This window comes from Antechinus flavipes, chromosome 3 (genome assembly GCF_016432865.1).
Source record: "Antechinus flavipes isolate AdamAnt ecotype Samford, QLD, Australia chromosome 3, AdamAnt_v2, whole genome shotgun sequence".
NCBI lineage: Eukaryota > Metazoa > Chordata > Mammalia > Dasyuromorphia > Dasyuridae > Antechinus > Antechinus flavipes.
In genome coordinates, this window is record NC_067400.1 from 616,983,612 (window position 1) to 616,998,705 (window position 15,094).

Sequence of the window (15,094 nt, forward strand, 5' to 3'; positions counted from 1 at the left end):
TGTTGGACCCCGGCCCAAGGAGGGGGAAGGGCCCAGGCCAGGAACCAGGGACGTGTCCTCCCCTTCTTCCCCAATGTCCCCAGCCTGGAGCCAGCTGCTCCTTCCAGTGCAACTCAGCACTTGTTTTTGGTGGGGGGGGGCAAGCTGGACTCCCCTCAGCCTCCCATACAAGGTATCCTGTGGGGCTCACGCCACAAGGCGCTCCTGGACCCCGGGGGCCCAGCTGGGGGGAGCCAAGGACCAACCGTACTCCTTTGCCCGGGCACGATGCCCAGTGGGCAGCTCAACTTCCTTCCCACCCTCCAGGGGGTTGGCCTGGCCCCCGCAAGTGACAACCCCTCTGTCTCCCTATATAAGATAGGGCCACCCTGCCAGACCCCTGGGTCACCCATCAGTTGTAGGGGACACAGAGAGAGTCCAGTCCAGCCCAGCCCAGGTATGGTCCCCAGAGCTTTGGACAGGGGGTGGGAGGGAAAGGGAGGAGAGTCTGGGGGAAACTAAAGGGGGTGCAGTCCAGCCCAGGGATGATCCCTAAGGCTTTGGACAGGGAAAAAGGGAGGAGAGGTTGGGGGAAACTAAAGAGGGTGCAGTCCAGCCCAGGGATGATCCCTAAGGCTTTGGGCAAAGGGAAAGGGAGGAGGGGTTGGGGGAAATTAAAGAGGGTGCAGTCCAGCCCAGGGATGATCCCCAAGGCTTTGGACAAAGGGAAAGGGAGGAGAGGGTGGGGGAAATTAAAGAGGGAAGGGGCTGAAGTTGTCTCCCCATGGTTTCCTGCACAGACTGACAATTATGCCTGAGTGTGAACCACCCTGGATCCTTGCAGGTCCGCCCAGGCTGGCTCCGTGTTCTCCGTGTGACCATGTGTGACTGCGTGTGTGCTGCGGGTCCCTCTGGCCGTGTGTGGCTGTCTCCCCGCACCTGTGTGTCATTGTGTGTCTGTGTTTGTGCGTGCACACGCACCCACCACTGCAGGGCTCTAGCCACTTATGATATAGCTGACTGATTCCGAGCCTCAGTTTCCTTATCTTGACAACCGGCTGGACGGTCCTTTCCGGCTCCGATTCCACGACCTTGCCTGTGTCTGAGCGCGCAGCCTCCCCCCTCCCTTCCCTCTCCCTCCCCTCCAAACCCTTTAGTCCGTTCGTGTGCCCCCCGTATGTCAGCGCGGTTGACTCTGGGAGCTCGTCTTCATGTGGCAGCTTTGTCGGTGTCCGGCCGGTCCCTCCGCAAGCCGGTGCGCACTTGCGGGGAGGTGAGGGGGGGCTGGGGAAACGCCCTCCTTGGGTCAGCTCTCAGGGGGCCCTGAGGCCACCGGCTGTTGGCTGGTTTGGTCCAGCTCTTAGGGCTGGGCGCACGTCCTCCTGTCCTCTCCCAAGCTCCCCCCTGGCTCCAGAGCCGCTGATTCGGTGCAAACAGAGCCCCCGGAATGTGCTGGGGGGAGGGGAAGGATAATGGCCACAGCTGTGGTGGGCGGAGTCCATAGGCTAAAAATATCCCCCCAGGGATGGCAGCTCCAACTGCCCCCTCAACTCCGGTAATTCCCTGCCTTCTCTGCCCCTTGTCTCCCCCCTCCCTCCAGTCTTCCCTAATTTAGGAGCACAGCAGCTCTCAGAGCTGGAAGAGACCTTAGAGATAATTGAGTCCCAATCTGCCATTTTACAGAAGGGGAAACTGAGGCCTGATCCCCAACCCTAATGTTTCCTCCTCATCAAAGACTTTCCACAATTCCACTCAAGCCCTAAAATTCTCCTGATCGCCTTCCCAGCCCTCTGATTCTGCTGCTAACTCCTTCTTCCTCTCAGCTGAGAGTCAGAAGCCCGAGGTTGTAGTTTGACACTCTTCCCTTCTCTGGCCTCAGTTTCCCTATATATACACCGAGGAAATTGAACAAGACCCATCCATGTACAGTCCATCCAGCTGGGACATTCTGTAGCCTTCAGGTCCTACAGTTCTAAGAATTAAAGGCATTAAGAGGTTTAGATTCTATTGGGTCTAAGAGAAGGAGGATCTGATGAGACTAATTCAGTTGAAAGGTTTCCAAGGTTCTTCTGAAGCTAAAATCCTGCTGGGTCCAAGGTTCTAAAGTTCTAGCTCATCTAAGATTCTTTGGGGTCTGAGGTTCTAAGGTTCTTCCAAACTCGGGATTCTCTGGGCCCTGAGGTTCTCAGGTTCTACTGAGGTTAAGATTCTCCAGGCTCCGAGATAGCTGGATCCGGCCAGGGCGGCCACAGCTAGACCAGCCCGAACAATCCTTCCCTACTCCCTGGCCCCCTTGTTCTCCAGCCCAAGCCCCCCATCCTCACTCCCGGCTGGCCCCAGTGACCCCCGTTCCTGCCCCGCAGGCTCTGCCCAGCCGCCACCATGCCTTTCGGAAACACCCACAACAAGTACAAGCTCAACTTCAAGCCGGAGGAGGAGTACCCGGACCTGAGCAAACATAACAACCACATGGCCAAAGTGCTCACCCCCGACCTGTACAAGAAGCTCCGGGACAAAGAGACCCCCTCTGGCTTCACCCTGGATGACGTCATCCAGACCGGTGTGGACAACCCAGGTAAGAGACCTAGCACTGAGCAAGGGCCATGGGGAATGAGGTTCACCCCACAGCCCCTAGAGATACTCCCAGAACCATATCTAGGATGGTTCCAAAGACCACAGAGATGGCCATAAATACCCCACAGGCCCTAGAGATACTCCCAGAACCACCTTAGATACCCCTAGGACCACAGAGATGGCCATAAATACCCACAGTCCTTAGAGACACTCCCAGAACCACCTAGATATCCCGAGGATCACAGAGATGGCCATAAATACCCACAGCCCTTAGAGACATTCCCAGAATATCCTAGATTTTGCCAAACTCCCAGAGATGACCATAGATACATAAAAGACCCCAGCCAAACTCTAAATATTCCTATAACCTTCTCAAACTACTATAGACCTACCCCCCAAAAAACTCCATAGACGCGCCTGGGATTAATTCAGCTTCTCAGATACGCCAAGAGTCTTATAGTTACTTCTGAGATCTCAAAGGACAACCCGAGAACACCCAGAAATGACTCCAGACATCTCACGACACCCCTGTACAATCTCTGAGCGAACACAAACATCCTGGGATTCTAGACACATACCCCAAAATCTATCGTAAACACCTGGAAGTCCCTAGAGATACCCCAGGAACCCAGGGAACAACCCGGGGAAACCCAGAGAAACACTCCCAGCACCATCACAGACATCCCCAAGATCCATACTTGGAGCCTACCTGAAACACTATGACTCTCTCAGACACCCCAGGGAAGGTACTAGGGAGGAATGGAAAGTAGGCTGGATTTGGAGTCAGAGGATGTGAGTTCAAATCCCAGCTTTGTAGCTTACTCTGTGTGTTGTCCACGTTGGGTCAACTACTTCACTTGCAAAAAGAAAGGATTGGATTAGGTGGCCATTGAAATCCCTTCTTGCTCTAAATCTAATCTTCAATTCATCCTTCCTTTGTGAGATCACCTACAGAATTTGGGGTTAGGAAGACCTGGGTTCAAATTCTGCCTCAAAGAGTTACTGGGTGACCTTCCTTGGTCCCAGAAAGTTATAAAATAAGAGGGTTAGACCCCACGGCGTCCCTAGTCGCTTGTGGTTCTGATTCTGTGATCCGCAGATATCTCCAAGACCCCACAGAAACATCCTAAACCTTTCACAGATCCCTAATATTCCTATAGAAAACCCGAGGACCCAAATGGACATCCACGAGACCTCCATGAACATGCCTGAAATCCTATAGATAACTTTAGAAACCTAATATCTTCCTGGAACACTCTGGAACTCCTTGCAGATATGCTCAGGACAAACTCCAGGCCCCCATAGGTATCTCCTAGATCCTTAAGACTTCCACTGAAGCCACTGATACTCCTGAAAAATTTAGGGTATGTTCAAGAGTCCCCCAAGATATATTTGGGATCTTCCGAAGGACCTTTTCTGGACCTTCTAACCTTCCTTTCCCCCCATCTCCCCAGTACTCCCCAGTACCAAGGATAACTCCAGGATTTTCAGAGACAGCCCTTATACTTCTAGAAATACCCACAGATACCCTTAAACACTCTCAGGATCCACAAAGACATCTCTGGGACCCTCACAGACTTCCCAAGGAAATTGAGAATCCACTAGAAGTCTCACGGATATGCCGGGACCCTGATGTCCCTGAGCCTGGACTCCTATAAGTACATTCAGAAGCCCATTCTGGGACCTCCTAGGAACTCTTAGGGACGCTAATGAACAATCTCAGGATCCCCATAGATACCCCAAGGACTTCTCAGACATCCCCGTGGCCCCCCCTCCCAGGATAGAACATTTAGGGTTCACTGGAGGCAGATGATCTGGATTCCAATTACACTTCTGAGGTTTACTGTTGTATGATCTTGGACAAATCACCTCACTTCTCTGGGGCTCAGTTTCCTCACATGTAAAATGAGGGGTTTGCATTAGATGTCCTTTGTGTCCCTTTCAGATCTAACATTATCCTTCTATAATCCCCATAGACGATTTTAGATCCTCCAATAGGCCCTCCCAAGTATCCCTATATATAGTATCCCATAAAAATCCCACGGATATGTCTGGGGTTTCCAGAGGTGGGGACAATGGAAGATTCCCCATAGATATGAGTTTGTAAAACTCACAAGTAATCTCAGAATTATTTCTAAAACCTTGCAGGAGCCTTGCCCACCTTCACCCCTTCTCCATCTAAACCCCTCAAATATACTCACAGGGAGCCCCGATCTGGGAGGTAGAAGACCAGGGTTCTGGCCCTCAGCTATGTCAGCGATTGGCTATCTGACTTTGGACTAGCCTCTTGCTCTTTCAGGCCCCTGCTTTCCTCTCCTACAACATCTCTGCATTCAAATAAATGCCCTCAAATACTTCTACCCTCCTTGTGCTTGACACTGGCTGAATCTGGGTCCAGCCCTGTCCCCCTGCCTCCATGCCCTCTAGCTATCCAACTGGGTGGCTCGTAGCCTCTCCTTTCTAAGTTCTGTTCAGTGGAAGCTGGGAGTGTTGTGGGGAAATCCCAAGGCTCCCTCTACTTCCTCCTAAAACCTTAAGTGACTTGTCCAGGGTCATATAGCCACTAAGTGTGTGAGATTGGATTTGTATTTAGCTCTTCTTTTTCTTCTTTTTTTTAATAGCTTTTTATTTAGAAGTTATATGCATGGGTAATTTTTCAGCATTGACAATTGCCAAACCTTTTGTTCCAATTTTTCCTCTTCTTCCTCCCCTCCTTTTCCTCCTCCCCGCCCCCCACCCCGATGGCAGGTTGACTAATACATGTTAAATATGTTAAAGTATAAATTATGCATTTAGGTCTTCTTTACTCCAGGGCTGGTACTCTAGCCATTATGGCGCCACTTAGTTGCCTTTCCCAAGACATTAGGGATTAGGTGTCAGACAAATTTATGTTACAATTTCTCTGGCATGGAGATTATGTTTCTATTTTGTTTCCAATGTCTCGGGGTATGGATCTCCTGGCTCATTTTTCCTATCATCATCCCCCGCTTCGCCCCCTACCATACACACACCCATCCCTTTGAACTCCCAGCATTTCACAGAATCCTGGGATTTCCCAATAGAAGGATCTCCATAGACATATGAATAAGGACCTCTACAAAGGATTTGAATTGGAGATCACGGGGCCTGGATTCAAATGCCAGCTGTGCTACTTAATACCTGTATGATCATGAGCAAGGTCCCCTTCTGTGTCTCAGTGCTCTCATCTTTAAAATAAAGAGGTGACAATAAAAATGATAACATTTTGAAGTTTTCAAATACTATTTCATTTTATCCTCTCAACCTTGGGAGGCAAGCTCTATTATTTTTCCCATTTTACAGATAAGGAAACTAAGGCCAACAAGATATGTGACTTGTCCAGGATCATACAGCTAGTAATTACCTGAAGTTGGGTTTGAATTCAGGTCTTCCTGACTCCAGTCCCAATGATCTATTTGCTAACTGCCTTTATTAGATTTCTTTTGAGCTTTGTCCCTTCCAGGTTCAGTTCTATGATTCTATGATCCCATTGTCCACCAGTGTCCATCCACTCTTGATAAGTGCTTAAAGTCCTGTGACGAGGGACAATTGCAACCTCTTTTTTTTTTCAATAGTATTTTATTTTTCCAATTATGTGTAAAGATAGATTTCAACATTCATTTTTGTAAGATTTTGAGTTCCAAACTTTCTTTTCTCCTTTCCTCCGTTTTATCCCCCACTCCTCAAGGCAGCAAACAATTTGACAGAGGTTCTAAACGTACAAGCATTTTAAACACATTTCCATGCTTACATGTTGTAAAAGAAAAAGCACAAGAAAGAAAAAGCAAACAAAATTTTAGAAGGTGAAAGCAGTGTGCTTCGATCCACATTCTCTTTCAGGATGTGGATGGAGTTTTCCATTCAAAGTCTATTGGAATAGTCTTAGATCAGTGTATTGCTGAGAAGAGCTAAGTCTATCACCATTAATCATCCCACAATCTCCCTGTCGGTGTGTACCATGTTCTCCTAGTTCTGCTCGCTTCAGCATCAGTTCGGCTTTTGGGAAATCCACCTGCATAGTATTCCATGCCGTTCTTGTACCATAACCCATTCAGATGGAATCGCTACCTCTTAAGGCAGCCCCATCCATTGTGGGCCATCTCTTAATACCAGGAAGTTTATTCTTTCCATCAAGCTTAAATTAGAAACTTCTGCCCCGTGCTTCGAGTTTCACGTTCTGGAGCCAGAGAGAGCCAGAGAGGACAGATAAAAGCCCTCCCTTCCACAATGACCTTTCACATATTTACAAACAGCCATCGTGTCACCCTTGGGTCTTCTCCAGGTTAAACATTCCCAGTCCCTTCAATGGATCCCCCCATGGCAAGACTTCTAGGCCTTGCACCCTCCTGGTTAGCATTAGGATCAGGCTTCTTCTAGACAGTCTCTGGATTATCAATCTCCTCCTGGAACTGTGGCTCTTAGGACCAAGCAAAAGGAGCCGACATTGATCTGAGTCTTTTCCTTGGAAGGCACACATCTCTTTTCATCTTGTATCTTTTGCCAAGATCTCATGAGAGCCTCTCTATCACAAGGGGTGATACACAGTGAGTGTCCTGTCTCCTCCTAACGCCCTCGGTTCATTTTCAAATTGTTGTCTAATCATGTGGATCTCATCTGGTATTTGTGAAGATTGATTTTCTGAGTCCACATGTCAAACTTTACATTTATTCTTGTTTGCTTTTGTCCTCTTACCAGGATTTCTGTCAATAGATTGCAAGCCCCACAACGTCCTGTTTGGGGAATACTGAACCAGGCAATTTCCGAGGTTTCTTTCAGCTCTGACATTTTCCTGCACTCTCTAGTTTTTCCCAGCTCTGACATTCTCGGTTCTAAAGTCCTTTCTTGTGCTAACATTCTATGTCTCAAGGCTCTGCCAGTTTTGATATCCTATGTTCTAAAAACCCCTTCTCATTCCTGACATTACATGTTATAATATTCCTCCCACTCCTGGGATATTATGTTCTAAGATCCCCTCCCAGCTCTGACATCCCATGTTCTAAGAGCTTTCCTAGCTCTGACATTCCATCATCTGAGCTTTCTTCTATCTTGGACAGCCCATGTTCCAGGAGCCCTCCTGTGTTTGAAGCTTTTGTGGCTCTATGACCTCTGACTCCCCTTCTCCCCCCACAGGTCATCCCTTCATCATGACTGTGGGCTGCGTGGCTGGTGATGAGGAGTCCTATGAAGTCTTCAAGGACCTGTTTGACCCCATCATTCAGGATCGGCACGGGGGCTACAAGCCCACAGACAAGCATAAGACCGACCTCAACCATGAGAACCTCAAGGTGGAACCTCGGGGGAAATGCTTGGGGAGGGAGAAGAGAAGGGAAGGGTAGGAGGTGAGAGGAAGGAGTGCCGGCAGTACTGATGGGCGGAGATGGAGGGAAATTGGGAAAGATGGAGCAGGATGGAATGATGGAGGGAGGAGGGCACTGATGGGCAGAGATGATCCAGGTTGGGGAAGCAGGGCTCAGACTTAGGGGAGTCTTGCCTGGAGCCTTGGGTGCCCTCTGCCCAGAGACATGAGTCCCTCCCCAAGCCAGCCTCCCTTCCTTTGCGGCCCCCCAGGGTGGCGATGACTTGGACCCCAACTACGTGCTGAGCAGCCGCGTCAGGACAGGCCGAAGCATCAAGGGTTACACCCTGCCCCCCCACTGCTCCCGGGGCGAGCGTCGGGCTGTGGAGTCCTTGAGTGTGAACGGTGAGGGGGCCCCTTTGCCTCCCTCCACTAACCCTCCTGGCCCTGTTCCCAGCCCGGGGAAGCCCTTGCCTTATCTGTCTCCACTTGGAGAAAAGCTGCTCCTTTTCTCCATATCCCCAGCCCCTCCCCATACCTGCAGCCCCTGCCGAGCCACCTCCAACACTGATAGCCCCCTCCCCCGCCGTGATGCTGACTCTGTGCTGTCTCCCTCCCCCCCCAGCCCTCAACAGTCTGACTGGGGAGTTCAAGGGCAAATACTACCCTCTGAAGAGCATGACCGAGCAGGAGCAGCAGCAGCTGATCGATGACCACTTCCTCTTCGACAAGCCCGTCTCCCCCCTGCTGCTGGCCTCCGGCATGGCCCGGGACTGGCCCGATGCCCGCGGCATCTGGTGAGGGGCCCCTCCCCCAAACCTGGGGCCCTTCCCCTGACCTTCCCCCTCCCAGAATGCTCCTACTTGACCTGGAGAAGCTCCCCTCCCCTCCCCTCCCCTCCGGGGCTGTTCCCTCCTTTCCACACAACATGTAGAGCCATATGAAGGACAGAGATCCGGCTCCCGGGCGCGAGCCCTGGCGGGATCCGGGGTCCGGCCGCTTCTGCTGGCGCTGTGCGAGGGCAAGAGGCGCTTAGCCTCGGAGGACAGGCCGGGCGGATCCCGAGGCTGGGGCTCTCTCTCCTGCTCTTCCTCCAGACTGACATCTCCCTGCCCCTCCCGGCCCTTCCTGCTCTCGGGATTCCCGCCTCCGGCTGGGAAGGGGAGAGTGGGGGGGACTGACAGCCCCGCGAAAGACCATCACTAGCTAGTAATCCTCTATGGAAAAGAGCAGCAGACCCAGAGCAGAAAGCACGAGAATCCCTGAGATCACTGGGCGTGGGCTCCTCCGCCCCAAACTCTCACAGGGGCAGCTTTCTCTTAGAAGTCCTGGGCTGCAAGGGCTCTAAGAGAAAAGACACCATGGGAGGGGGCCGCTAGGGGGCGCCGTGGACGGAGCACCAGCCCCGAAGTCAGGAGGTCCTGAGTTCAAATCCGACCCCAGACACGTAACACTTCCTAGCTGGGTGACCCCGGGCAAGTCACTTAACCCCAATTGCTTAGGGGGAAAAAAGACATCATGGGGTTAAGCTTTTTTTATGTCTGTGTCCCCAGGGCTCTGGCCAGTAACACTCACTCCTTCCCTCTCTCTTGAGGGACCTTTTAAGGGCCTCTCCCCAAGGACGGCTCCAACAAATTGAAGCACATCCCTCCCTGAGGCTCAGCATTCTCTCAGACAATCAGAGTCACCCATGCGTCCCGAATATCCCCCAGCTCGGGTGAAGGCGGGGTTACCCGCATAAAGAAGGAGCCGGGCTCGCCAGTCTCGGAAGGATTCTAGAATTCGGAAACCTCGGGTTCTAAGTTTCAGAAAGTTCGAATTCTAACGCGGTCGGACTGGAAAGCGCGTTCAATTTGGGATCAGATGCTGGCTTTGCCACGTGTTGATTCTGCTTCCCTTTCGGGGTTTCTGGGAAACCTTTCTCAGGTTTCCTCGTTCACAAAAGGAGGCCTTTGGATAAAATGGCTTCTGAGGCTCTTTCTGGCTCTAGGCCGAAAAAGTAAAATTCTAAAATCTGGAGATTGTCAAATCTAGGATCCTGGTGATTCCAGGAGTCTAGGCCGGGAGAGCCTCCTCCTCCTCCTAGCCTGCCCGGCTTCCAGTGTTCTGAGAATCCACAGGCTGGGCTCTGCAGGAGTCAGAGGAGGTGAGGGAAGGGTGATGAGAAAACTGAGACTTGAGCATCTATGACCTGAACGTCCCATGATCCCGCCCCTCCTCTGCAGGTGCACTTCCCAGACGCCTTTGCTCTACACCCTCTCCCTGCCCACTCCTCTTCCAAGCCGACAGTCCCAAGCTGGGTAGCCTGTTCGGGGAGGAGGAGGGGATAGGGGATTTGGGGAGCCTCTCATGCCCTTTCTTTCTTCCCTCAGGCACAATGACAACAAGAGCTTCTTGGTGTGGGTGAATGAGGAGGACCACCTGAGGGTCATCTCCATGGAGAAAGGGGGCAACATGAAAGAGGTCTTCCGTCGCTTCTGCGTGGGGCTGCAGAAGGTGGGCCGTGGCCCCTGACAACCCCTTCCCCTCGTGGCTGAGGCACAAAAACAGCCCCGGTGTAGCAAGGATTCAGATCCTGGTTCCAGCATGGCCCTAGTTCCTATTACCTTAGGAGCAAATCCCTAGCTCTCCGAGCCTCAGTTTCTTCATCTGTAGTAGGAAAGGTTTGGACAAACGAGGCTCTAAGGTCCCCTCAATGGCTAAGACTGAATTTTAGATCTATTGCTTCATTTGTAAAAGGAGGGTTTTGGATTAGATCAGGGGCTCTAGATTAACCCCAAGGGATTTATGGATAGAACTCAGGGAGTCTGGGGGAAAAAATGGCGCCACTAATCTTGATGTGCCTTGGTAATCTGATGCATTTCCTGTTTATGTTTTAAATTTTTAATTTTGAGAAGGGTTCCATGCCCCAATAAAGATTAAGAACTCTGGACTAGATAGCCCTTAGGGCCCTTCCAGATCTAAAACCCTAAGATCTCAATCCACGTCCTGCGTGACCATGGTGAGTTGCCTCAGTTTCCCCCTTTGCTAAATGGAGATTATAAGGGCTATTTTAGGGAAAGCTTTGAAACTTTAAAGCACCCTAGATGTGGCTGTTAAGTCTCAGGCAGCACTGTCTCTGGAGAATTTGGGGCTTAGAGCAATCAAGCAACAAGCGCTTATTAAATGCTTCCTATGTGTCGAGCACTGAGCTAGGGAATGGAGATATAAAAAGAAAAAAGACATTCTTTGTCCTCAAAAAGCTTACATTTTATTTGGGGAAACATGGATGTGTGCACACACATGTATGTATACATGTCCACACATGAACAATAAGTTTGCACATTAAATACCCACCACATATATGCGGGTACTCTACATTTATACTAAGTACACACTTGTATGTATACACACTATGTCTGTATGAACATGTATGTGGTTATACATGATCTGCCCTACAATACATGCACTGTACCCATATACATGCATGCACACGTGATACTGTATGACAAGACGCATGGCTTGTGTACACGTTGCCATACGAGAATGCAAGCTCATAGGTGCATTTATATCCATGAATGCAGACTCCACACTGTCTCCATGATACGTGTACCTGCATGTACACATACATGTGCTCTGTGTTGCGCATAGTACACATATGTGTGTCCAGTGTCTTTGTGTGCATGTATATACATGTCTAATTTCCCATTACACTGCCTCCTTCCCGAGAACAGGGGCTCATCTTGCCTTTCTTTGATTCTTCAGCATTAAAACAGTACCAGGCACGTAGTGTGGCGGAGACAAGTCTCAGCCCGGGTCTTTTCATGATATCTGTAGCCCCCTTTCTGAAACAGGAATCATCTTCCTTATCCCCCCAACCTCGAAGGGATGCTTTGAGAAATGATAAGTCGATGGGAATTTGGGGGGGGGGGTAACAGGAGGCACAAGATGTGAGTAGAAATTTGGCCAGAGAGATTTGGTTCAAATAGAGCTTTGGACGCACTTTGGGTGGGTTCCTTATACTGAGAAATCACAGGCTTGGTGCCCATCCCCTTATGATTATTTCCTCTGTCATGGTGACCCCACCTTCTCCTCTCTCCCCTCCCCAGATTGAGGAGATCTTCAAGAAGGCTGGCCATCCTTTCATGTGGAATGAGCATCTCGGTTACGTCCTCACCTGCCCTTCCAACCTTGGTACCGGCCTTCGTGGGGGTGTACATGTCAAACTGGCACACCTCAGCAAGCACCCCAAGTTTGAGGAGATCCTCACCCGCCTCCGTCTGCAGAAGCGGGGCACAGGTGGGTATCCACGTGTCCGGCCACCCTGAATCATTGCGACAGGGTCCGTCCCTGGGACTAGACACCAGCATGGCCCATTATTGAGTGTTTCCATGAGGACTGGACTGGGGAGCCTTTAGTATCTCCATGGAGATCGGCTCTTGTGTCTATGGATATTGGCCATCCTATTAAAATTGGAAATCTCCATGGATATCGGATATCTTCATGGATGTCATATAGCCCCATGGGTGCTGGTTCTTACCATGGATAGAGGGTGCTCCATACAACTCCACGAATGTTGACCATCTTCATAGGTGCTGGGTATCTCTGTGGGCATTGGGCAGCTCCATGGGCGTTATGTATCTTCATGGTTATTATATATGAGGGCAGCTAGGTGGTACAGTGGATAGAAGGGAATGGAGTCAGGAAGACCTGCATTCAAATCCAGCCTCAGATTTACCATGAGGGGATCTTGGAGAAGCCACCTAAACTTTGTCTCAGTTTCCTCAACTATAAAACAGGATCATAATTGCGCTTCCTTCCCAGGGTTGTCGTAAGGACCCAATATTTGTTTGTTTGTTTGTTATTATATCTTTTTACTGACAAAACATATGCATGGGTAATTTTTCAGCATTGACCCTTGCAAAAACTTCTGTTCCACTTTTCCCCTCCTTCCCCGCATCCCCTCCCCTAGATGGCAAGTAGCCCAATACATGTTAAATATGTTAAATTAGATGTTAAATACAATATATGTCTACATATTTATACAGCTAAAGGACCCAATATTTGTAAAAATACAGTGCCTGGCACATAGTAGGCGCTCTATAAAAGTTAGATGAGAATGATATTGTGATGTGTGGTATCTGGGTAAGTGACATATAGTTCCATGTCCCTAGTCACTGCCCCTCCACTCCAAAAACATCAGGATCTTGCTTTGAGCCATTTCCTCATCTTCTCCCATTTTCCTTCCCTACAGGTGGTGTGGACACAGCAGCTGTGGGTTCTGTCTTTGACGTGTCCAATGCAGACCGACTGGGCTCCTCAGAAGTGGAGCAGGTGCAGTTGGTGGTAGATGGTGTGAAGCTCATGGTGGAGATGGAGAAGAAACTGGAGAAGGGCCAGTCCATTGATGATATGATCCCTGCTCAGAAATAAGGGCCTCCACCTTTCTGGCCCCCTACATGCACACACCACCCGGAGCCCCACCCCTTCCTTCCTTATCCCTAGAGCTCCAACTACCGTGTAGAATTCCAGCCAATGGGAGTTTGATAATGAACTCCACTGGAGTTCCAGCCAATAGACCACCTGTATTTGGAGATCCAACTGCTACCTGGAGCTCTACACAGTGGGGCCTCCTGTTCCCTTTGGGAGCTCCCCCCTTTCCCTTCCCAGCAATAAAATCTATGGTGGCCCCAGATTGAGTGTCTTGTGGTTCTTGGGATGAAGAGGAGGGGAGGGAATTGTAAAGCAGCAGAACTGATGGATGGGGGAAGAATAAGATGAATCAGCCTCTCTGTCCCAAAGAAGTAAGTTGGCATTTCCTTCACGATAACCTTACCCCATTCCAGCAATATTCATAGAAAAAAGAACCTAAAAATTAGACAGCACCTCAGGACCCGTCTAGTCAAATAACCAAGAGTCCTTCAATGACACTAGAACTCATTGTCTAATGGCTGTCCAGACTCTACTACAAGCTTTTCTCTTTAAGAGAAACAGCCAGTCATGGCTAAGCAATGTTGCATTACAGGCAATCACTGAGAATGGAACACGGACCAATGAACATCGAAGAAACCACCAGTTAAGGAGAAATCATTGTGCACAGAGTACCGGGCCTAGAATCAGGAAGACCCATCTTCTTGAGTTCAAATTCAGATTCAGACATGTTCCAGCTGTGTAACTTTGGATAAATCATTTAACCCTGTTTGCCTCAGTTCCTTATTTGGAAAATGAGCTGGAGAAGGAAATGGAAAACCACTCTAGTATCCTTGCCAAGAAAATCTCGAATAGGAGCAGAAAGAATCAACCATGATTGAAAAAAATCTGATCAAGGGGCAGCTAGTTTGTGTAGTGGATGGAGCAGCAGCCCTGAAGTCAGGAGGACCTGAGTTCAAATTTGACCTTAAGCAAGTCACTTAACCCTACTTGCCTCAGCAAAAAAAAGAAAAAGAAAAAAATCTGATCAAGATAAAGGGAGGAATGAGTTCTAAATGAAATAAACTCTAAGGAAAATCAAAAATCTTGATGCAAATCTTTTTTTTTTTTTTTTTTAGTGACAAAAAAAAGAAGGTAAGGTTTGCTCATCAATTGGGGAATGGCTGAACAAGTATACACATGTGATGGATATACTAGTGTGCCATAAGAAATGATGAAAGGGATTATCTTAGAAAAACTGGAAAGTTTTATACGGAGTCAAGCAAAGTGAAGTGAACAGTCAGGAGAATAAATTATATAATGATAACAATTTGGTAAAGACAAACACCTTTTTTTTTTCTGTAGAGAAAGTTTTTACTTTACAAGTTCTCTCTTTCTTTGTCTCTGTCTCTGTCTCCCTCTTCTTTTTTTCTGCTTCCTTCTCTTTCTGTATTTTCCCTCTCTTTTCTGTTTCTGTCTCTTTTCCTCAGTTTCTCTTTCTCCTCTCTGTCTCTCTCTCTCTCTGAAAAGACAAACATCTTTAAAAGCATTAGCAACTCTGATCAGCTTTATAATCGATCATAATCCCAGATGACACATATGAAATAGGCCACTTATTGAAAGATTCAGAGTGCAAAAAAGAGCCATTTTTGTTTGGATGTGGCTAATGCAAAAATTAGCTTTGCATATATATCTATATATACATATATAATATGTATGTATGTATATATATTTGTAATGTTTATGTTTCTCTTTCTCAATTGGGAGTGGGAAGGAAAGAAAGAAGGTGGATTTTTGCTGATTAAAAAAAATAATAATAAAAAATAAACAAAACTCCAA

General features: G+C 48.9%; 1 protein-coding gene across 1 annotated transcript; it reads left to right on the forward strand.

Moving 5' to 3' along the window:
- The first annotated feature begins 318 nt into the window (after nucleotides 1–318).
- On the forward strand, nucleotides 319–13,541 carry CKM (creatine kinase, M-type). The gene is made up of 8 exons (XM_051989401.1): nucleotides 319–436; nucleotides 2,343–2,554; nucleotides 7,702–7,856; nucleotides 8,140–8,272; nucleotides 8,493–8,664; nucleotides 10,240–10,363; nucleotides 11,956–12,145; nucleotides 13,101–13,541. Exons 2-8 carry the CDS (start codon nucleotides 2,362–2,364, stop codon nucleotides 13,277–13,279), a joined length of 1,146 nt encoding a protein of 381 aa, XP_051845361.1. The 5' UTR covers nucleotides 319–436; nucleotides 2,343–2,361; the 3' UTR covers nucleotides 13,280–13,541.
- The last annotated feature ends 1,553 nt before the right edge of the window (nucleotides 13,542–15,094 follow it).